The 24,182-nt window shown below is 43.8% G+C and overlaps 1 protein-coding gene across 1 annotated transcript; it reads left to right on the forward strand.

Moving 5' to 3' along the window:
- Positions 1–10,785: 10,785 nt before the first annotated feature.
- Positions 10,786–13,138, forward strand: LOC309366270 (uncharacterized protein; the record flags this gene model as incomplete). Its single annotated transcript, XM_081904724.1, has 3 exons — positions 10,786–11,472; positions 11,572–11,815; positions 13,040–13,138. The coding sequence occupies exons 1-3, from the start codon at positions 10,823–10,825 to the stop codon at positions 13,136–13,138; spliced, it is 993 nt and encodes a 330-aa protein (XP_081760850.1). The 5' UTR covers positions 10,786–10,822.
- Positions 13,139–24,182: the final 11,044 nt, after the last annotated feature.

Below are 24,182 nucleotides of genomic sequence, written 5' to 3' on the forward strand. Positions count from 1 at the left end.
ATAATTCTCACTTGTACACATGGTGATAAGGGGAGGGGATTGTAAGCAGTCAGGCCAGAGGCACATAAAATACGAAAACTCCAGATAGTGACAATTCAACCAGAGCTAGAATATATGCAAGATAAGCACAGTGACACCTTGCAACAGCAGTGATAAGACATAAAACAATCAACTTTGTAATACTGAATACTGTAAATTAACACCTGTAGTTGCAAAGAAAAGCGTTGCCTCTGTTCAGACACAAATGAATAAAGTTGACCTTCTTAATGCATTTTTATGCTGGAGCCTTTCTTTGAAACTCCTTTCTTAAAGGCTGGTCACCTTGAGACCAATAGCAGAGCAACAACCCTCTGGAAATTGTTAGTACAGTGGTACCTCGGGTTACATACACTTCAGGTGACAGACGCTTCAGGTTACAGACTCCTCTAACCCAGAAATAGTACCTCAGGTTAAGAACTTTGCTTCAGGATGAGAACAGAAATCGTGCTCCAGCGGCGCAGCGGCAGCGGGAGGTCCCATTAGGATAATAACATTTTCAGCTTAAGAACAGACCTCTGGAATGAATTAAGTTCTTAACCCGAGGTACCACTGTATGTGATTCTCAGTAACAGAAATGGAGCACATTCTATATAATATTATTGCACAAAACAGAGAATGTCTCACAGTGAATAAATATATGTTATGTACTGAGTTGAATAGGATCCAAAATGCAGCAGTCTGATTGGTCCTAGAAAAATGCAGCAGTATGATTGGTCCGCAGGAGCCACCCAATCCAGCTTCAGGTGGAAGTGAATCCGCGCAACCTGATTGGCCTACAGGAGAATCCCTGAATTACGGTAGCCAATCATGTGTGACCCATTGTGTAAATAATGTATATAAAGTATATAAAGCAGATATTTGGGGGGAACTTTTATTCCTCACTACCATCAGCTGAATAAAAAAGCATGAAATCCACACTCGACTCCAAGTATGTTTCAATATACTTTAAAAAGCCTAAGAATGTACATATGGCAGCTGTAACTCCCAAGCATGTACGTATGACAGCCTACTTCTGACAAGCAGCAATGAGTAGTTATGAGTAACCTCTCTGGACTATACCACAGCAGGTGTGGGTGCCCATGTCAGGATACTCATGAGGAAGAACAGAAGTAGGATAGGACCTTTAACCATGACAACTAGCATTCTATGAGCAAAAACAATTTGTATTTTCTTCTTTTTCGGAGGGAGGGGAATTCTATCATGAGAGCCCCCATTTGCATTACAAAGCGGTGCAGTTCAAGCACAGGTTTACCACCTCATTTACTGTCAACCTGAAGTAGTCCTCCGTTGGCCATGAAGTAGTCCTCCATTGGCAAACTAGGACCTAGGGGCCTGATCCAACCCAATCACCTACTAAATCCGGCCAGCGGACTGTCCAGGAATCAGTGTGTTTTTTACATGAGTAGAATGTGTGTTTTTATTTAAAATGCATCTCTGGGTTCTTCGCCCTGCCAGACCTGAAATTGTATTATGAAGCATCATGCCTCTGTTGGTTGAAGGAGTGGATGAGATTAGAAAATGGAGAATTGTTAGACTTGGAAGGATTTGATAGCAGATTTGGTTGGCACACATATTTATGGTGTGATAAGAAAAAAAAATCATAAAGGTTTTGAAAACCACATCTTCAGAAGATCTCTTATAGAAGTTTGGGATAGGTATAAAAACCTACTAGAACCAAGGATACCACACTGGTTGTCTCCATTAGAGGTGATTAGTGTAAAGAAGATCAATGAGTGGGAATTGGGTAACATGGGAATCTGATTGTTAAAGAAGGAGGTAAATGGAAACTGAAACCCTATGAGGAAGTTAAAGAATAGGTTAATGATTGGTTGCATTACTATCAGGTTAACGAAATGTCTAAAAAAGAACTAAAAGAGAAAGGTTATGTTGAAAAAGAATCAAAATTTCAAATAGAGATATTGAATAATTACTTTAAAATTCTATCTAAAATGTATAAATTGCTGCTGGAATGGTATACCAAAGATGAACAAATTAAATCGGTTATGATCCATTTGGCTAGAGATTTTGGATAAAATATACAGTTATGTGGATAGATAAAACTATGGCATGAAAGGTTAAAATTCATGGCCTGTACTGCGTTAAAAGAAAATGTTATGAAAATGGTATATAGATGGTATATAACACCAGTGAAGTTAGCAAGAATGTACAAAATGTGTAATAAATGTTGGAAATGTAAAGAAAAAGAAGGGACTTTTTATCATATGTGGTGGGAATGTAAGAAGGTGAAAGGCTTCTGGGAAATGATATATAATGAATTAAAAAAATGTTGAAATATACATTTGTCAAGAAACCAGAGGCATTTTTGTTAGGAATGGTAGGAAATGAAATAAACAGAAAAGATTATAAGCTTTTTTTATACGCAGTTACAGCGGCAAGAATACTTCTAGCACAAAAATGGAACAAGAAGAACTACCGTCGATGGAAGAATGGAGAATGAAGTTAATGGAATACGCAGAACTTGATAAATTAACAGGAAGGATCCAAGGCCTACGAGACCACAGATTCACTGAAGACTGGAGTAAATTTGTAGACTATTTGAAAAGTATATGCGATGAACAAATAATGTTTGTAGGTTTGCAAGAGGCTTTGTGAAAAAAATATTAGAAATATTGTAAAAAAGGGAATAAGAGGGAGGAGGTTTTTAATAAAAGACAATATTAAATTAAGAAATGCAGAAGAAGGATTAAAATGGAGGATTTGCAGAAGAGCTGAGGGAAGTCCAAAAAATGTATTCATTGTTCATTGGATGGCCACCATTTTTATTTTTATTTGGAGCAGCACACCAAACATCTACACAATTCTACCTCCACCGTTGGTGTCTCTGAATACCAGTTGCTGAGAATTACTAGTGAGGAGAGCACTGCTGCACCCATGTCCTGCTTGCAGGCTTCTCACAGGCATCTGGTCCCCCCCCCCCCATAACAACTGTTGAGTGGACGGGACAGTGCGATAGGAACATTAGAAATCTGGACAGAAGTGTTATGTACTGAAGTTCTCCCCCTGAGCCAGCAGGGGGATACTGTAGATAGTTATGCAAATGAAGGATCGAAAGTGACGTTCAGTGATTGGATAGTTTGTATTGAAATGAAGGATCGAAAGTGACGTTCAGTGATTGGATAGTTTTAGAAAGTTGCTACAGTTACATTGTTCTGGAGCTCTATATAAGCAGGCTGACTGAGCTCTTCAGTTCAGTTCTGTTGTGGCCTCTGAATAAAGAAGAGCTGTTTGAAGTATCGCTGTGTCGTCTGATATGTTCACCCACAACTTAACAAGAAGCACTGCCACAAGAATCCCTAAAGCTAATGCTTTAAATACCATGTCTGAATGTAGCCTAATATACTGCTATGTCATTCACAGAGTGGGGTAGGGGGTAGGGGGCAGGGGGCAGCCTATTTCACTGGAGAAGAAAATACAGAATTAGAATAAACCCTACAACAGAATAACACAAACACTGTCTCCACAGGGAAAGCAAACAGCAAGAACACTACTAGGACACTTTGGTCCCACAGGCCTGTGTTGCCATAGCAACACCCAAACACAACACACCAACCTTGATATCCTGGGAAGCACATGATGCAGCAACTAGTAAAAGAGGAATGAGTAAGGGCATAGCCCCTTAGCACTGGCATAACACTGCATGCCTTTTCATATGAAAAATCTAAAGGAGGAAAGTGTTTTGACCTACGCAAAGTACAGATAGCAAAGAGGCAGGAAATGCGCAACAACAAATACAGTATGGCACTGGCAGGCAAAACCAAGAAAAACATAGAAGCCCAGACCCCCGTTTCCTTAGTTGGGCACAAGAGGTGATATGGAACACAGAACATTCTTCATCCCCATTTGCAGGAAAGCTATTTATAACCTGGCATAATTTCTAGGGAAAAGAGGCATCTCCCAGGAGCGACCTGTTTATTATTTTCTTGCACCACGATTAGGCCTCTTACCATTGATCATTTTCCTGATCATGTCGAACAGATTGGAATGTATGATCTATAAACAGTGGGCATTGCTTACAAACAAAATAAGGATGAATGCTCAAAAAGAACAGGCTGTCTGAAAATGACCTAAGGCCTGTTTGTGCAGGCCAGGCTTGAAAGTATTTGGAAGTGTACATCTTTATGCACATCTGAATCCTGCAGCATTCACACATGTGCTGAAGGAATGGGTTTCCAAAATCTAAAATCTGATTGCGCAGGCAGTCTGAAACGGGCCCCAAAATCCTCATTTTTCCTTCTCCAAGGGTGCATTAGCTAAAACCCATTAACTTGAGCACTTGAGCAAATGCGTAACAAGAACACAACTGTATAAACAAAGCTCTCTCCTTTATCAGTTTGTGACGCCTTGTCAGTTCCAAAGTGGAGCAGACCAGGGATGACACATCTGGGTATCATATTCCTTATCTTGGTATCATATTCCTTCTTGTAAGGGTAAGAAGGTCACCAACTCTAAGAGTACTCCTGGCGCCATTCCCGGGGGGCTGACAAGGTCTGTGCGTCAGTGTAGTCAGGGGGTAAGATAAGACCCAGATGTGTCATCCCTGCGCAGTCAGATTTTAGATTTTGGAAACCCATTCCTTCAGTGCAAGTGTGCGTGCACACATGCACACACAGTGCGGTACAAGTACTACAAATAACCTGAACACTCACATGTACCTCACCTTTGTCTGACTATTCTGAGGCTCTAGAGCTATAGAAGGAGAAGTTGCCAGGCAGATGCTTCCTTCTCATAAGCAGAGGCTACCGTAGGATTTGTGTTGCAATGCAGGTAGAAGTGAAACAGGCTTCAGACGGAATAATAATCTTGGCCTCCTCAGGCCTGGTGATGATACTGCTGACAGCTGGAGGAGGAGAAGCAGAAACAGATTAAGAGGTTAGTGCTGTAGGTGAAGCTATTTGAGGTTATAAAATCAGCAGGAGGATTGCAGTGCACAAGTAGGAGCCAGGATAATGTCTGGTATTGCACAGCACACCTGGAGACAAGGAGGAACTGTGTAAGTTCTTTGTAACCGAAAGTCTGACTGCTCAAGGTATATGTACACATCACACATTAAACCACATTTAAAACACTTTCCCCTACTTTAACCCCCACTAAGCTAGAATTCCCATCAACCTTAACAAACTACAGTTCCTGGGATTCTTAGGAGCGGGGGAAATGTGTTTTAAATGTATAGTGTGCATACAGCCTTTGCTAAACATGCCCTCTGGGCTCCTTTGAACAAGAGAAACCAAGAGCATTTATTTTTGCACATTCCTGACATGCATGACAATTTCTCTGTTGCCACACCCTGCCGCTCCTTAATCCCAGTTTCAATGGCTGTGTTCTGGAATGATGCTTTTGATGTTTGTTTCCCCGTCACCTTGCTTATAAAAGACAATGGAAAGATAACCAGTAAAGGCCAGCATGATATTATGCTTTATGGGGATGGCAGCAGAGGTGGTGGACATAGGAACAAAGCCCTAAAGAAGAAAGATGTAAGGCACTTTTTTAAAAAAGAAGAGTTTCTAATGTTAACAACAGCTGCAGAACTGAAAAGAAATCTCCATTGCTAGAGATGGATGTAAGAACTCGTTTCTGATTACACAATAACTAGTTATTAATTTATTAGTTATTTTGCATTTATTTATTTAATATATATCCCACCATGTTCTCCAAGGAGCTCAAAGTAGCATGTAGAAGAAGAAGACTTTGGATTTGATATCCCACTTTATCACTACCCAAAGGAGTCTAAAAATGGCTAAAATTCTCCTTTCCCTTCCTCCCCCACAACAAACACTCTGTGCGGTGAGTGGGGCTGAGACTTCAGAGAAGTGTGACTAGCCCAAGGTCACCCAGCAGCTGCATGTGGAGGAGCGGAGACGCGAACCCGGTTCACCAGATTACAAGACTACCGCTCTTAACCACTACACCACACTAGCTCTCCCTCTCATTGAATCCCCACAACAACCCTGTGAGGTAGGTTAGGTTGAGAGATAGTGACTGGCCCAAGGGTACCCATGGCGGAGTGGGGATCTGAACTCTGATCTCCCTGTTCCTAGTCTGACACTCTAACCACTGTACCACACTGGCTTCAACAGCCGTATAAGATAGCTCTAGAGGGGATCACATCCATGTCACAGGTAGGAGTGGAGGCCGAGGTCATATCCATACCATATCCCAGTTTATACCACTTTAACAGCTGCAGTGAATCCTGGGAACCACAGTTTTTTGAATGGAAGGGTAGCTCCCCTAGATCAGCACCCTTAACAAACTACAGTTCCACTTTTAAAGTGGAATAAGTGCGCTTTAAATTCATGCCGTGGATATGACATTTAAGTCAAAGATAGTGTGGATTCCCAAGGGCCACCCACTGTGCTCATGCCTGAGATGAGATTTCCCAGCTCACAGGCTCTAAAAGCCACTGTGCTATGAGGGAGAAAGGGGCTAGACAGCAGGCACGATAAGATCATCCCCCCCCCCCCAGGCCTTGCGTTGAATTTGCATCACATATCCTGCAGTGTATGCAGTGCTCTCTGGTGTAGTTATTGCTAATGATATCCCAAGGCAGTAGGAGTTATGTAAAATTAGGCTTCAGCTTTTGAATAATTAGCTTCTTGTGGATAGTGGTCATGAATCGTATTATTTTGAATTAGAACAGGCTTGAGAAAGGTGGGGGGGGGTAGAGGGTTGTGTGGTTTTCTTTCTCTCTTTAAACTACTGCTGGGAGACTCTGGCCTGCTTCAGACATAATGATAAATCATAATGCTCTTCCATTAGAAAGAGTGAGACTCCTGCCTCGTGTGGCAATGCTGGGGGTAGGAAGCAGTGATGAGATGTCAGGATGACAGAACTGGCCATGCCATGTGGCCTGTCTTTCCTGCATGCCTTACCTAACTTGCTGTCTCCAGAGAATGCCCTTTGCCAGTGTGGAAGTAAGATTCATTTGTCAGCCTAGTAAACTTCTGTACATGGAATGGGAGAGGAACACCATATAGTTCCGTTGCCTTAGGAAGCCAGAGGCCTTAGGTTGGCCCTGACCATTGTTGAATATTGCAAGGAGAAGCCACAGCAAGCCTTTGCATGTGAAGGGAGGTGATTGGAAGTTTTCCCTTTCAGATTTGACAAACCAACGTTACTTGTTAACATCTAGGGAAACGGTGGTTTATTCTATCTGTGGTTAGGGGGGGGGAACTGGAAGCATATACTTAGGTTTGGGGGGTGGAGATTCTTCACCCTTGCTCTAGGGCATTAGGGTTGTGTCTAAACTGGGCTCTTTTTTAACATTATGGGCATAATTCACCTAATGAACCCTGTCAGCAGAAGCCCTCTCTTCCCCCCATACCCCCCCAAAGAACCCCCAGAAAAGTGCATGGGCGAAAGAGAGGAGGATTGTACTATTTTATGTGCTTGCGCAGATGGAACATGTGTAATGGTGTGACAATGAGTTCCACCATGTGCCTAAAGTGAGCACTTAAACTCAGCAGTATGTTCAAAGTGGGCCTCCATCTACGCTCTTCTGTGTTAATTCTGGGAACATGATGTACTGGCCTCCTTTCTTTCTCTGCACCTGGAAGCTGTTGAAACACTCTGCAGTTGGTTATCTGGTTATTGTTGTCTTGTTATCAGCCTCAAATGGCAAGGGCTCAGTTCAGCTTTAAAATTTATGCCACAGTTCAGCTTTAGAAGTTTACCATATAATTGACAAAAACATTAAAGCACAAGCCTTGACATTTTAGCCTAAATTTTCATTGCACTGAACACACAGTTTGCATATCTCTAAATCAAGCAATAAAGATGAAGAGTCTCTGTGAATGTGATGCACCTTTTATTTATTCAATCAGAATTGTATTATCTGCTTGTGATTCAGTTCATTATCTTTTTCAAAGCATGGGGGTGGGGATGTGTATTTTGTATGCTTGCAAATGCCAAGAGGGAATAAGGGGTAGAGTTTGGCACCAGCCCTCAAACATTCCATATCTTCATTTGCTTCTAAAGGACAATAGCTGCTGCAAGAGAACCTTATCCCATTGATTGGCTCCATCTCCCACAGTTTTTGCTGCACAGAGAAAATTCAAGACTCCTATTGATTTGTGTTTACGCCAAAAGCAGAATAATCTAGAGAGGGCTGGAGAAGTGACATGGGTCTCAGGACATGACTTCTCAGGGCATGGTATTTTCAATTCTGGGAAGTGATATTGATAGCCGGTATGGTTGTCAATGGGCTAAGAACAGTAGCATGTCCAACTCCCTAAATGTTTTGGGAGGAGGTTCACCAGCCCCCAGAAACTGTGTGTTCAAGGTGGTGAAATTTGACCTTGTTGATATATATAAAAGGCAGTGTGAAAACAACTTGCAGCATATTACCTGGTTGACATGCCTGATTTGTGTAGCTCACACTTGTGCACGAAGCAACAAGGTTCTTATGAAACAACACAGTCCCTCCATACTTACATGCACAGGTTCTTTTGAGCAGAGTTAAACAAGACAATAAAAAGCCAAAAGTAGGAAGTGACAGTGGCAATGCCAGTGGGGGTTGCTATCTAACATGCTCCCTTGCACAAGTCTGCTGGGCCACTTGTGGGTGAACTAGACATTATAAGAAGCACAGAGCATGCTGTTGCTCCATCTCTCTTTATACTCTCTGACTGACTTTAGGTTCTCAGGAACAGCTCTGCAGCAAGCATTCAGGGCAAAGCCTTGGAATGTAAAGGCCAGGTAGAACCTATTATGGCTTAAACAAGTTTAGCTTTTAGTGAGAGAACCTGACTGAAACCCAGATTGGAACTACTCCAGGTTAGGGGTGGATAAATCAGTCTTTTCCTGGTTCATGTCATCTTTGCATGGGTGCACCCATAACTGTATTCCAACTGGCCCAGGGGGCGTGGCCCAGGCCCTCTTCCCCAGCTATAAAGGGACTCCTGCTGCAGTGAGGCCTCGGACCATCGGCTGGGTGAGGACTGCAGGGCCTGCTCCCTTCCAGGGCCTTTTCCAACTGGCCCAGGGGGCGTGGCCCAAGCCCTCTCTCCCAGCTATAAAGGGACTCCTGTTGCTGGGAAGCCTCGGACCATCGGCTGGGTGAGGACTGCAGGGCCTGCTCCCTTCCAGGGCCTTTTCCAACTGGCCCAGGGGGCGTGGCCCAGGCCCTCTTCCCCAGCTATAAAGGGACTCCTGCTGCAGTGAGGCCTCGGACCATCGGCTGGGTGAGGACTGCAGGGCCTGCTCCCTTCCAGGGCCTTTTCCAACTGGCCCAGGGGGCGTGGCCCAAGCCCTCTCTCTCCCAGCTACAAAGGGACTCCTGCTGCTGGGAAGCCTCGGACCATCGGCTGGGTGAGGACTGCAGGGCCTGCTCCCTTCCAGGGCCTTTTCCAACTGGCCCAGGGGGCGTGGCCAAGGCCCTTATTTGGAACAAACTTTTGGGGAAGCTGGGAAGTGTTCTGCAATTGCTTCCCTGTTCCAAGTGGTTAATGTGTTTAAAATGTCCTCAAGCAGTCGGTGGCTATTTAAATTTGTATCTCTCTTTTTCCTTTTTTCCTCTGTTGGGGGTGGGTGGGTGGGATGGATATTTGGTTGGGGATTAATTTTAGTATAATTGTTCTGTTTTTGTTTTCTGTTGTTTTATTGGTTCTGTATAGTTTGTATTTTGTTTTTAAGGGGCGGGATCAGGGCTGCCTGGGAGTGGGGCCCCAGCCAACACGATGGCTGGGACAAGTTCCACAGGGGCGGAAGCACTGGGACATCCGATCTCGGTGATCATGGGCAGGAGGCGGAGTTACGCTAAGACCAGACCGTGTCATTACCGAGGAGGCAGGTTTAGTCGTTGTTTGAAGACTATCCCTGCCTCCGAGTCTGGCCTTGACCGGATGGATACTGGAATCAACAGGGGAAACCCACATGACCTGAAGGTGTTGCTGTGTAATGCCAGGTCAATGATGAATAAAACCACTGCCATCCATGACCTGATTGTGGATGGAGGATTTGACCTGGCATGTGTGACAGAGACCTGGTTGGAGGAAGCAGATGGGCCTGTCCTTGCTGCCGTTTGCCCACCGGGTTTCTCTTACGCACAGCAACCCAGGTCATGTAGGCGGGGAGGGGGGGGTGCAGTGATTTTTAGGAAGTCATTAGTTTGCATCAGGCGTCCTACTGGGAAGACCCAGTTTTCTGAGTGCATGTTCTGGAAGTTGGGCAATAGGGGCAGTACAGGATTCCTTTTGGTGTACCGACCTCCCCGCTGCACCAAGGATTCCCTGTCTGAGCTGCTTCAGGTCGTGGCGGATGTTCTCCTGGAGACACCTAGCTTGGTTGTCCTAGGGGATTTTAACATCCATGCCGACACGACCTTACAAGGGGCCGCTCGGGACTTCGTGGAAAGCATGGCCTCCATGGGGCTGTCCCTGAATAAGTTGGGCCCAACTCATAGTCATGGACATGCCTTAGACCTGGTATTCACCTCTAGTGACGTGGGTGATCTGACACTAAGTAAAAGTGAAACCAAAGAAGTGCCATGGTCAGATCACTTCCTGGTGCAACTGGACTTCTCCGCGACCCTTCCCCTCTGCAGGGAGGTGGGACCAATTCGGATGGTCCGCCCCCGCCACTTAATGGATCCAAATGGTTTCCAGAGAGTGGTAGGGGATGCTTTATCCCATGTTGATGGCCTTTCAGCTGATTCCCTGGTGGCCCGCTGGAATGCGGAGTTAACCAGGGCTATTGACTGGCTCCGAAGCGCCCTCTCCGGTGGCATGGAGCCCGGACAGCCCCGTGGTTTTCTTCGGAGCTGAGGGCGATGAAACAATCGCTGAGACGGCTAGAGCGTCGGTGGCAGAAAACTCACTCCGAATCTGACCGGACACAGGTTAGAGCTCAACGTCGAGCCTACCAAGTGGCGATAGCGACGGCGAAGAAGACTTTCTTCACCGCCTCTATTGCATCTGCAGAAAATAGTAGCAGGAGACTCTTTCAGGTGGTCCGCAATTTAACGGAACCACCTTTACCACCGGGGCCTTGTAAAGACCCCAAGATCTCCTGCAACGATTTTGCAAAGTTTTTTGCAGATAAAATCACTCATATTCGGAAGGAGCTAGACACCACCGTGGGAGCAGGGCTGGGGCGGGAGAGTGCTAGAGCCCTGTCTGGTCAAGTTGCATGGAATCAGTTTCAATCCGTTACCCCCGAGGATGTGGACAGGCTGCTTGGACGCGTGAAACCAACCACCTGTCTCCTTGATCCTTGCCCATCCTGGCTAATAAAAGCAAGCCGGGAAGGGCTGGGCGATGGGCTCTGCGGGGTGGTGAATGCTTCCCTCTTTGAGGGAACATTCCCAGATCCGCTGAAAGAGGCGGTTATTAAACCGCTTCTTAAAAAACCATCTTTAGACCCGGCCAGTATGGCCAACTATCGCCCAGTCTCAAATCTTCCATTCTTGGGCAAGGTGATTGAGCGTGTGGTTGCTGAACTACTCCAGGCACGCCTGGAGGATGCGGACCATTTGGATCCCTTCCAATCGGGGTTCAGGCCTCATCATGGGACTGAAACTGCCTTGGTCGCACTGGTTGATGATCTCCGGCGAGCTAGGGACAAAGGTGAGAGTTGTTTCCTAGTTCTGCTGGATCTCTCAGCGGCCTTTGATACAATCGACCATAACATCCTTCTGGACCGTCTAGAGGGGCTGGGAGCTGGGGGCACTGTTATACAGTGGTTTCGCTCCTTCCTCCTGGGCCGTGTTCAGAAAGTGGTGGTGGGGGATGAGTGTTCAGACCCTTGGGCCCTCACTTGTGGGGTACCTCAGGGTTCCGTTCTCTCCCCCATGCTTTTTAACATCTATATGAAGCCGCTTCGAGAGATCATCAGGGGGTTTGGACTGGGTGTCCATCAATATGCAGATGATACCCAGCTCTACCTCTCTTTCAAATCAGAACCAGTGAAGGCGGTGAAGGTCCTGTGTGAGTGCCTGGAGGCGGTTGGAGGATGGATGGCGGCTAATGGATTGAAGCTGAATCCTGACAAGACAGAAGTACTGTTTTTGGGGGACAGGGGGCGGGCTGGTGTGGAGGACTCCCTGGTCCTGAACAGGGTAACTGTGCCCCTGAAGGACCAGGTGCGTAGCCTGGGAGTCATTTTGGACTCACAGCTGTCCATGGAGGCGCAGGTCAATTCTGTATCCAGGGCAGCTGTCTACCAACTCCACCTGGTACGCAGGCTGAGACCCTACCTGCCCGTGGACTGTCTCGCCAGAGTGGTGCAGGCTCTAGTTATCTCCCGCTTGGACTACTGCAATGCGCTCTACGTGGGGCTACCTTTGAAGGTGACTCGGAAACTACAGCTAATCCAGAATGCGGCAGCTAGACTGGTGACTGGGGGCGGCCGCCGAGACCACATAACACCGGTCTTGAAAGACCTACATTGGCTCCCAGTACGTTTCCGAGCACAATTCAAAGTGTTGGTGTTGACCCTTAAAGCCCTAAACGGCCTCGGCCCAGTATACCTGAAGGAGCGTCTCCACCCCCATTGTTCTGCCCGGACGCTGAGGTCCAGTGCCAAGGGCCTTCTGGCGGTTCCCTCATTGCGAGAAGCAAAGCTACAGGGAACCAGGCAGAGGGCCTTTTCGGTAGTGGCGCCCGCCCTGTGGAACGCCCTCCCATCAGATGTCAAAACGATAAACAACTACTTGACATTCAGAAGACATCTTAAGGCAGCCCTGTTCAGGGAAGTTTTTAATGTATGATATTTTAGTGTTTTCTGGTTTCTATGGAAGCCGCCCAGAGTGGCTGGGGAAACCCAGCCAGATGGGCGGGGTACAAATAATAAATTATTATTATTATTATTATTATTATTATTATTATTATTATTATTATTATTATTCCATCCCATTTCTATGTTAATCTGCATTTTAAAAGAATCCACATGAAATTTTGCATTTCAATACTGTATGGTTCAATACAAACATGGTTTCTCTTAAAATATGCATTTTTGAACATATTTTGAACATCTCTTAAAAATCAAGAATGGCATTGGCACATATGGGAAATGTGAAAAGCTGCCAAAACCTAATAGCTTAATCCTCAGCTTCTACTCAGAAGTGAGTCCCTTTGCGTTTAATTGAGCTTATTCTTAGGTTAGTAGGTATGAGATTTCAGCCTAACATTTCAGCCTTAAATCCCCCCCCCATTATGTTTTATTGTAATTTTACTGGTATTAGCTGCCCTGAGCCTGGATCTGGCCGGGGAGGGCGGGTATAAATAAAATAAAATTATTATTATTATTATTATTATTATTATTATTATTATTATTAACAGTGTAATCAGTGGAACTTATTCCCAAGTAAGTGTGCCTAGGATTATAGCCTAAATTCCTATACGTCCAGGAGGTGCAGCTCAGAACTGTTCATACAGGATTTTGCAAATACCAAATTCCTTAAGCATCCCTACTCCAGATTCTGATGTGCCAGAACTAATAGAAAAACATGAAGTGAACTTCTGAACATTACAGTGTTCTTTATCACACTGTGTGTTTCCTTACCCATGTTCCTTGCCAACCAATGATGTTGAGGCAGGGACAGGAAATTGCACAGCACAAATCATGTATTGTTTGAATTAGATTCTACAAGGGGTGCAAATAAGTGGCAGCCCTGTGTCTCCTAAAACATCTAGACTGGTCCTTCCTGTACTTTACTAGGGTACTCAGCTGTGAAAATCAAAACGGTTGCATAGTTTTGTTTTTAATATCAAAAGCCCCCCCACTTCACACCTCCACTACTCCTGCCAGTTCAGGAAGGAAACAAACCATAGGCTGGCTTCATGTTATGTGCAAACTAGGACTCATGGTTTGTTTGTTTCCAAACAAAACCATGCTCTTAACTTACCTCTCATGATTTGGTTTTGGGGGGAAAGCACCTGTGCAGGTATGCATGTAATGCTAATCCTTCCTCTGGTTTGGGGGGGCCACCAAGTGGCGCGTTGGAAGATGGCCGACAATAACATCTCTCTGACCCATACGAGGTAATTAAGGGGCTGCTATGGGAAGTATGGGAAGTATGGGGACGCGGGTGGCGCTGTGGGTTAAAGCCTCAGCGCCTAGGGCTTGCCGATCGAAAGGTCGGCGGTTCGAATCCCCGCGGCGGGTGCGCTCCCGTTGTTCGGTCCCAGCACCTGCCAACCTAGCAGTTCGAAAGCACCCGCGGGTGCAAGTAGATAAATAGGGACCGCTTTCTAGCGGGAAGGTAAACGCCGTTTCCGTGTGCAGCTCTGGCTCGCCAGAGCAGCGATGTCACGCTGGCCACGTGACCCGGAAGTGTCTTCGGACAGCGCTGGCCCCTGGCCTCTTGAGTGAGATGGGCGCACAACCCCAGAGTCTGGCAAGACTGGCCCGTACGGGCAGGGGTACCTTTACCTTTACCTTTATGGGAAGTATGCAGCCTTCCCTCCCCCCAGGATGTGGGGGGGGGCCCTGTCTTGCCAGCGGTGTTCAAAATGCACCCCCTGATCCAAGAGATGGGGGTGCCGAACACTTGGCACGAGCCCTTGGTGAAGTCAGATCTTCCTGATGCCGATTCCAATTAGTGCGTGCTGGTTGCTTCAGCTCGGAATTATAATTGGAAACATACGATTGGAAATGAAGCTGAAGCACATACATCAAGTAAAGCTCGACCGATAAGGCTGCTGATTAATGGATCTCTGTGACCGGAACACAGAGTTATCCGGAATTTTGGACTTGTGTGGAGCTTGATGTATGGGTACCCTCAACAAAATTTAAAATTTGGCTGTATAATTTGGAACTAATGTGATTTGAATAATGTGATGTGATTGGCCTGGTAATAAAAAATATTTTTTTAAAAAAATTCTTCCTCTGGTTTGTTTCCTGAGTGGAAGAGTTAAGTAAACCCAAGTTGATTTTTAACTATGGTTAGCGAGATATGTGAGCAGGGCCAATGTTAACCGAGTTTTCATACATGAAGCTTAAAATTACCAGTTAAGCTTCTTGCAGTGCTAACAACCAGTTGTTATTTATGAGCAAGGGAGGCATTTGTAATTAAAATAAGCATTCTAACCAAGATAGGTTTCACATTTGCAATACAAAGCCCCTTCCTTGAATGAAGAGCCACCAGTTCATGAAATTGTTAACCCAGATGTTTGCTTTTGAAAACCACTATGTAAAAATAGTATTTCTTACTTCCCTCCCTGCTTTCTCCTTCAGGAAGTAAGTACAGTAGAAGTAACTTTCTATTTTATCAGTTTTCCATTACACATTTTAAATCCATTTGCTCCCTCCCCTTCTTCAAAGTTTTGTGAAAAGTGTCCCTTTCACTGTTCCCCCATGTCTCCATCTGATAACAGCATGAGAAAATATCTGCCTCAGCAGATGACAGGTCTGACTCAATGTCCCCATTATATTATGCCTCCATGATACCATTGCCAAATATAACTGCCCCCCGGTTATTTTCAATTGTCTGCTTGTATGAAATGATGTTGTTTCACCCACCACCCACAAGCCCTAGAGAGCAGATAATACTGTAATAGATGGACCAAGAACTTAGCTTAGCAACTTCATGTGTTCATGGGAAAGGACAGCTTGAGAGGCAATTCTACAGCTAATGGGAAACTTTCATATGGGAAACTTTCATAAACTTCTGCCAGTGGAGAATCCAAGGTGGTCTAGACAATCAATTTATCTTACTGGCTTCTTTGTCCAAGGGCAAACCTGCTCTAGCTGCTTTTCCTAATAATCAGTACGAAGTAAAACATTGCATACTTTAGTAAATAATACAAAATAAATATGAGTACTGCAGGAGCATCATTATGTAAAGTACTTGACCATGGTAAGTAAATATGCTTATAGAAAATACTGTCAGGAGTGCATGCAGGAGCCAGGCCCTGTGACCGGTAGGGCTTTGCAGGACTGGGGCCTTCCTAAGTTTGTTCTGAAGAGGCAAGGGGCGGCCGCACAGGTGAGGTCGATTGGTAACTCACAGCACCTGGTGGCAAGAGCCGGAAAGGGCTATAAGGTCAGCATTTCCTTTTGGCTCTTTGCCACAGCAACATGCTTCCTGCCTTTGGATTTTTGACTCCTTGCTTTCTGATCCTCGGACCCTTGGCTTCTTGACTCCCAGCTCTCTGACCCTCAGACCCGTGGCTTCCTGATTCCCATTCCTGCTCCCACCCTACCATCTTGCCCCCGGTCCCGACGTCCTCAGCTGGGACTTCGACTGCCCATAAACCAGACTGTGACAAATAGACACAAAAAGCATGTAAAAAAAGAGAAGCACAAATAAAAGTTACTCAATATATTAATGAATGACATTTGAACAATTTGAATATAACGAGACAAAGGCCTGATTTGTACAAAAAATATATTTAAAAACCCAAAGGGTAGATGCCACAGTACTACAGGCCCAATTCCTGCATTGTGTGGGATGGACCTTCTGGTAAGACGGCATCTTCAGGACACCCTCACCTGCAGAGCTTAGCGATCTGTTGGATATGTAAAGGATGATATGATCTTTCAGGTACCCTGGTTCCAAGTTGTATAGGGTTTTATACAACCAGAAACTTGAGCTTAGTCCTGTAGCTTATTGGCTTTACTATACCACCTAGAGAAGTTATGAAGTTACAGATATAAATAATGTAAGGTTAGTTGAGATTTTACAACTTAATTTAACTAAAGTAAATTTGACATGACTAAACATTTCCCTTCAGCTAAGTACCCTCAGTTTCTGCCACAAGCACATCCAGTTCTTTTACAAATACTTTAGTTGTAAAACTGTGCTTAGGCAATCAAAATATCTGAGGACTATCAGACTTGTTTTGACAATGCCTTTGCCTCTGTCCCCCTTGCCTTTTGGTGTAAGGGGTTACTGGGGCAAGACTTCTCTGTGGTGGTTAATCACAACAGATATTGTTAACAGACCACTGGCTGTCCTTTCATTGATCTTTAGCTATAATTAGCAACATGAGTCATATGGAAACTTTTGGCTGCCTTCCTCAAACTATTTATTTCAGTCGTCCTATTGATTTTAATGGCTGCTCTGTGGGATTTCACAACTCAACAAGGCTCCTGAACCATCTGTGCAATCTGAACCAAAGCCATGTGAGAATGGAAGTGACCGGCAATTTACTCTTCCTCTCAGTTGATGTTTAACTCAACCAAGGACCATGCTTCTCCCATGCTCCAGCACCGCAGTCAGTTGGCATCTTAACACAGAACCTTGACATCTTGCAGAAAGTCTTAGAGAACAAGGATGTGACAAGGCTGAAGGACACTCATGTAGAGACTGACATGCATACATATAAAAACTATTTAACATGTGCTTTTGAAAAAAACAACAACCAGGCACCTTGTTACACTCCTGCTGTGCTTTGGATCCCTCACCCACTGATATCTCCTTCCTGGTCCTCTGCTACCTGAAACTTTGGCAAAACATGGAAGCTGGGGAAAAGGGGAAGTTTTTGGGATTATGGCTGACAACTAAGAACCACAAGATATTCCAATATAATTATGTTCAAGCATGGAAAGAAGTTAAAAAGGACTTGGAAATATGGAGGGAAATGACATTGTCCACGTTGGGAAGGATTTTTGCCATAAATATGAATGTTTTACCTAAGATGATGTTTTTATTTCAAACAGCTCCAATAATTAACAATACAGGCTGCTTTAAAGAATGGTAGAAAGATATGTCTAGGTTTACCTGGCAAGGGAAGAAACCCAGACTAAAATATAAAATATTAATAGATGCTAATGAGAGAGGGGGCTTCACATGGCCAGATTTCCATTTATATTATGAACCAGCATGTTTATGTTGGTTAAAAGAGTGGATAACGTTGGAAAACACTCAGTTACTAGATTTGGAAGGCACACACTAGGAGGCTAAGGCAGGCAAGAACCCGCAGCCCAGGTGGGGCTCGCTACCTCAGGGAGGAGGTGAGGGTCACATGCCTCGTCAAGCCCAGATGCTGCAATCAACATCCAAGGCATAAGGGGAAGCAAATTTGCCTAGGCCATTTGCCCAGGCGTCTATTACTCAGTTTGGGTGGCAGCACAGAAAGCTGGGTTTGCAGCACAAAATGGCACAAAACCAACACACCACTTTGGCACTGGTTTGGAGCCAATTGGACAAGGTTGGATTTTTTGGCATTAAGTTGTGACCCAGATTTGCCTTGTCAGTTACTTGGTTTGAGGGGTGGCAGGGCAGCACAAAATGTGGAGTTCGCAGTGCAAAATGGCACAAAACTAGCCCAAAACTTTGGCATCAGTTTGGTGGTATCCAGAATTTCGGGGTCACTTGTTAATGAAGCTCAAACCCCGGCTGAAATGTATGAGAACTATGCAAAGTGCTGTAGCAATATTGCTTGTGCAGCTTATGACAAAAGAGTTGACTAATAGCTCTTTCCACATGAATCTTACCTTTTGCTGGTAGCTTTCCATTTCAAACTCTCTCATCCCCAATAACAGGCAAAGAGGTAAAGCAGCATTCCATCTACTCTGAGAGAACTGTAAAATAATGACTCTCTTAATTTTACTCTACAATAATTAAGACAGCATTCCTATACACACTTATCTAGATGTCCCATTAAACTTTGGGGAACTTACTTCTGAATAGACATGTTTAAGGTTGTGCAGCATAAAAAATATTTATCTATATTTTAGAAGATTGATGATGCTGTTTAATAACATTAAAAATTCATCAGAAAATGGCAATAAAATCATCACACTTTAAAAACATGTACACATAATAAAAATAAACAAAATATAGAAAAAAATCAACCGTTTTCAAAACAAAGGATAAAATTATGTGTTTGAGTAGACTTTTCTAAAAAAAAAGTTTTTAGTAGGCATCAAAAGCAGTGAAATGAAGCCATTTGCCTCATCTAAACCGGCAAGAATAGATGCTGCCACACTAAAGGATCCTTGCAAGTGCAAAATGGACATGATGTGTCACTTGCAAAAGTGCCAGTTCTTCAGACTGAAGCTTGTGGAAGCAATTCTTTTGGAGTAAGGTAAAGGTAGAAGTAAAGGACCCCTGGACTGTTAAGTCCAGTCAAAGGCGGCTGTGGGGTGTGGTGCTCATCTCGCTTTTTAGACCACTTGCACTGGTAATGTGCATTTAGGGGCAAGAGAAAAACACAGAAAGAGATGCCCTATTGAATTGTGTGAAGTGGTGCATATTCCCTCTTAAGCTATTTCTTCACTTGCGTGTTGCTGTGCCTATTTGTGTTGGTATGACAATGCAGGAATGAGTGGGAGGGATTGTGGTTGTCTGTGCATTTGTGAATGTTAATGAGAATAAAGGAATACTATGAAAATGGTTCACTTTTTTTTTAAAGGTAGACAACACCATTGTTAATATTAACTTTCTCTGGGGGGAAATCATAACCTTCATATTATATTACATAGTTAATAATTTAACAAAAAGATTGTATTGTTGTGACAAATAATTTCACCAATAACAGCATGGGTATCTATTCTGTAAGAACTGTAATTATTATAATTATTATAATAATAGAATATTTGTGGGGGAGAAACTTACAGTTGGCTCAAGAGCAGTATACATTTAAAGCATAGTTAAGGCACATCACGGGACATGGGTGGCACTGTGGTCTAAACCACAGAGCCTAGGGCTTGCTGATCAGAAGGTCGGTGGTTCGAATCCCCGCGACGGGGTGAGCTCCCATTGCTCAGTCCCAGCTCCTGCCAACCTAGCAGTTCGAAAGCACGTCTAAGTGCAAGTAGATAAATAGGTACCGCTGTGGCGGGAAGGTAAATGGCGTTTCCGTGTGCTGCTCTGGTTCCACCAGAAGTGGCTTAGTCATGCTGGCCACATCACCCGGAAAAACTGTCTGTGGACAAACGCCAGCTCCCTCGGCCAGTAAAGCAAGATGTGCGCCACAACCCCAGAGTCGTCCGCAACTGGACTTAACTGGGGTCCTTTACCTTTACCTTAAGGCACATTACCCCCCCCCCCCCGCAAGAATCCTGAAAACTGTGACTTATTAAAAGTTCTGGGAATTGTAGCTCTGTGTGTGGAGTAAACCACACGACGCAGAATTATACAAGGGAAGCCATGTGCTTTAAATATATGGAAGCATCCTCAGTGGTCTATGCCCTTGTTAGAGCAGGCTTTTTCTGAGGCTGTTTATGATGAAACCCATCTGGTCAGTTTTAGCTTATAGCTTCAAACTTTTTCCAAAGGAGCTATGATCCACCTGTGACGTTCATTTTAGCCCAGAAGCACATCATTTTATCTCATGGAGCTGCGTCAGTTGTTTAGAGGGGAAAAAAAGAGTCAAGGTGCAATTATGAGATGCCACCATGAACCTGATCATTATGTGAATCATAAAAGATTCCCTGCTTTTGCTTTAAAGTGCAAAATCCAAACATTTTGGATGTGAACATTTAAGCTGTGCAAATGGTGCCACCTACTGTATTGCAAAGAACACAACACATTATTATTTTGTACAAGAGAGGGTTCTTTTGTTCAGTTTGTTAGCATGCATTCCGTTGGTATTCCTCAAACCTCAAAAATACATACAGTGGTACCTTGGTTTTCGAACATAATCTGTTCCGGAAGACCGTTCGACTTCCGAAACGTTCGAAAACCGAGGCTCAAAGGGCTGTCAGCAATTTTAATGGGGAAAAATGAGAAACGTGCCTTGGAAGCTGTTCGAGTTCCAAAAAAAAAATCGAAAACACTTCCAGGTTTTCGGCGTTCGGCTTCCGAAACGTTTGGCAGCTGAGACATTCAAAAACCGAGGTTCCACTGTACTTTATTGGCAATGAAAACTGGCTTCAGATCAGTCCGCAGTTCGATGCTACCCGCTTCTTTCTTGAGCTTTTAACAACAGTTTCATATACAGATGTCATCAGTTAATGGTGCTTTAGCACCACACTTTCAAATGCTTCCCCTGCTGATTCCTTTATATCAAGATTTTTCAAAGGTTGTTCCCCACCACACCCCCCTGGCTTGTTGGAAACCCAAATTCTGAGGTGTAAATTCACTTAGAAAGAAGATGCCTGGAGTATGTGAGGGACTGAACTTTGCTGTGGAAAGTTAAACATTCCCCCCCCCCCAATTTTTTTATTGGTTTTCACAACATTATAAACAAACAAACAAACACATAGAACAAACAAACATGAATCATAGCCTTATTAAAAATTACACTTATTAATATTGTTAAGTGACTTCCTCGCTTCTCCTTGGTTGAATTTCATTGCATGTCCTTTTAATGGTTTTCCAAATCACAGTTCTTAAAAAAAATTAACTTAAACATTAACATCCTTAGATCTTCACATTATGAAATTAAACATATTAATTTATCACTTAACTTAAATAAAATCCTCAGCCAATTAAGTATCTGCAAGCTGTTTTCAGTTAATTTAACTTAACATATTTAACTAAGTAATCATTAAATTTGATGCATTCTTCCTGATACTCCTCCTGCAGTATCAGTATCAGTAACTGGAAAGTTCATCATTAACTCAGTCACCTCCTCACTGTTCCGTGCCCTGTATTTTCTGGGTAAGGGAAACACCTTCGTGCGCGCGCGCACACACATTTCCCATGTTCCTAGTTCAGCCCTTTTACGCTAAAGTGGAAAGTGGCACCAATGTTTTTGAGTTATCAATTTTTTTAACAGTCTGGGGGCTTCCAGATGACCTGTTTATCCTGATTTGTTTTGTAGGGGGTTTAGATGAAGCTAGCTATTTAATGAGCTTTCATTCTGATTGGTTTCCAGGGAGGTTACGTGGCAGTTGCATCAAAACCACTGTCTTGTTACCACACACTTTCCAGTGCTTTCTCCCCCAACCTCACTTTCCTTATTGCTAAAATCCAGGTCTTTAAAGAAGCAGGTTTGTTGCGCAAGATCTCCCAAACAACTATAATTGTGCAACCTGAATTTTCTGGTGTACAACTGAATCTCCCTCTACACCCACCCAAAGAAGTGACACACTGGAAGCACCCTTAGTGATTTAAAGTTTGCACGGTAAGCAGGAGTGCATTCCATGAAGCCTTTAGCAGGATCAGGATGCAATGCTGCAGAAATCTACACTTGTCCGCATGCAGGTAGAAGAGGCCAAGGCTGCGTACACATCATAACGTTAAAACACAGCTAGGTTGTTCTTTTTTCCTCAATTTGGATCAAAACTAGTAGAGCGGAAACCCATCAATATGCAGTATTTTATAAGAAACAGCAGGTTATAGAGTGGATATGGATTGTGGCAAATGTCATGTGTACATTCCTTTCCCAAACCAGTGGTGGGAGTGCAATGGATGAAGAATAAATGGGAATTTGTACAGAACATGGGGCCTTCTGAGTGCAATGAGTGTTTTCTATGTTTTAATATCCACTTTCTACCAGTGCTTCTGACTTCCCTGTGACTGCTAAAGGCTCCTGCTGTTGATTTTGGAGCTACCGTCTGCCCCTCTAAAAGGCACCTGAACTGAAAGTTTGAGGATATGCCAATGTATTTGAATTAATCAGTCTCCATCTTAATATACTGCTTTAGCAATCAAGATCGGCAACATATTTAAATGCAATCAATAATTAGATGGAACATGATTAAACAACTCAATGTTCTTTCATTTGTTTGACAAACCCAATGTTCATCCTAGCTCCATCCCTAAAACACTCTAGAGAAGTAATCTCTCTCTCCTCCTCTCCCTCCCCCACTCCCCCTCATCTTTTTAAATGCATTCTGAAGTGATGCACAATAATTTTAAAAGCTGTAGATTGTAATACAAGAAAGCTGCATTCCCCATAAGTTCTAATGAATTCACCAGCTCATTGAAACAAATGTGTTTAAGCCTGCCTCTGCATGGGACTGTGGCTAGGAATATGAATTTACACTTTTGCAAGCAGCCTGCATATGGACATGAAGGATCTAAACACTGGATTGCATGGTTTTCAGATCCTTGCTTGCAGTGCTGTCAAAGTTGGCAGCACCAACCATTCCTTTGGCTCTGAGTCTCTTTGAACTGAGCCATCCATGGGGCCTGCACTCACTGTCTGAACTAATTGGGAGGAATGGACAGCAGAAACTGAAAAATAAAACAAAATCCTGTTTCTTGGTATTGGGATAGGTTGCAACATATTAAATATAACTGATTCCAACCAATGGAATCTCACACTATCTGCATACATATTTTTATCTACCCTTTTCCAAGACTATAAGTGTTAATTCACATATCCGTGTTAACTTGAAGATGTAGACGTTGAAAAGTGTGTCGTTATGAGTGTTATTAGGTGATGTAAAATATTGTTCAGCATCTGATCAGATGTAGCAGTTGATATTGCAGCCCTGAACAAATGCAGTTATTAGGAATACTATTCCCCCTTTGCAGAACCAAAGGAATAGTTGATTGCTTGCCTCCCATCCAGGTGGTTCTGTTTCTACCTGCACATTTCTATTCTTGATTGTTGGACTGCTGTACATCTTCTTATCTTCTTATCTCAGCATTCTTAACAAACTACAGCTCCCAGAATTCTTTGGGGCAAGCCACGAGTGTCACTGTAGTGCTTTAAATACACGGTGCGAATGTGGCCTATGGATCTTTAATTTCAGGGGGAATATTCTGAGTGTGACTTAACTGGATATAACCCCAAATGTTTAGATGTTTGTGCTCTCATGCCTTATCCAACCCACACTCTAAAATTTTATATGTTAACACAAAGTGGACAATACTATCTGAGCAGACTGGCTTTCCCGCTTGCAACTGCAATGACTGTGGAGCAAACAGAAACCAGTGTTTGCCCCCAAAGGGTTGTGCTAGGCTGTTCAGCTTTGTCTCTTGTCCTGCTGAGTCAGTTTAACGAAACATGCAGAACCCAAATGCCCATTTAGCAAGATGCTTTCTATCCCTTCCCATCCTGACCTACAACAATGCAGGCAAAGGCATGTACAATACGAATTTGTTCATTCAGCAAGATTCTGAACCCTTTTCACAAAGAGCCAAGCGAAACAATGGCCACCAACATCTAGCAAGGGACACACAAGGCTGATTCTATTTGGTGCTGCACCCTTTCTTGCTGTGTTGGGTTCAACAGCACTTTGCTGTTGGAATGGCCCTAAGAATTGCATCAATAGCTTGGGTTTCAGAATAGCAACAAAATAATTACATCATACAAAACAAAAGAAAAAGCTTGTGAAAAAAATAG

The sequence above is a fragment of the Podarcis melisellensis genome (assembly GCF_964234715.1).
Source record: "Podarcis melisellensis genome assembly, chromosome: 3".
NCBI classification, from domain to species: Eukaryota; Metazoa; Chordata; class Lepidosauria; order Squamata; family Lacertidae; genus Podarcis; species Podarcis melisellensis.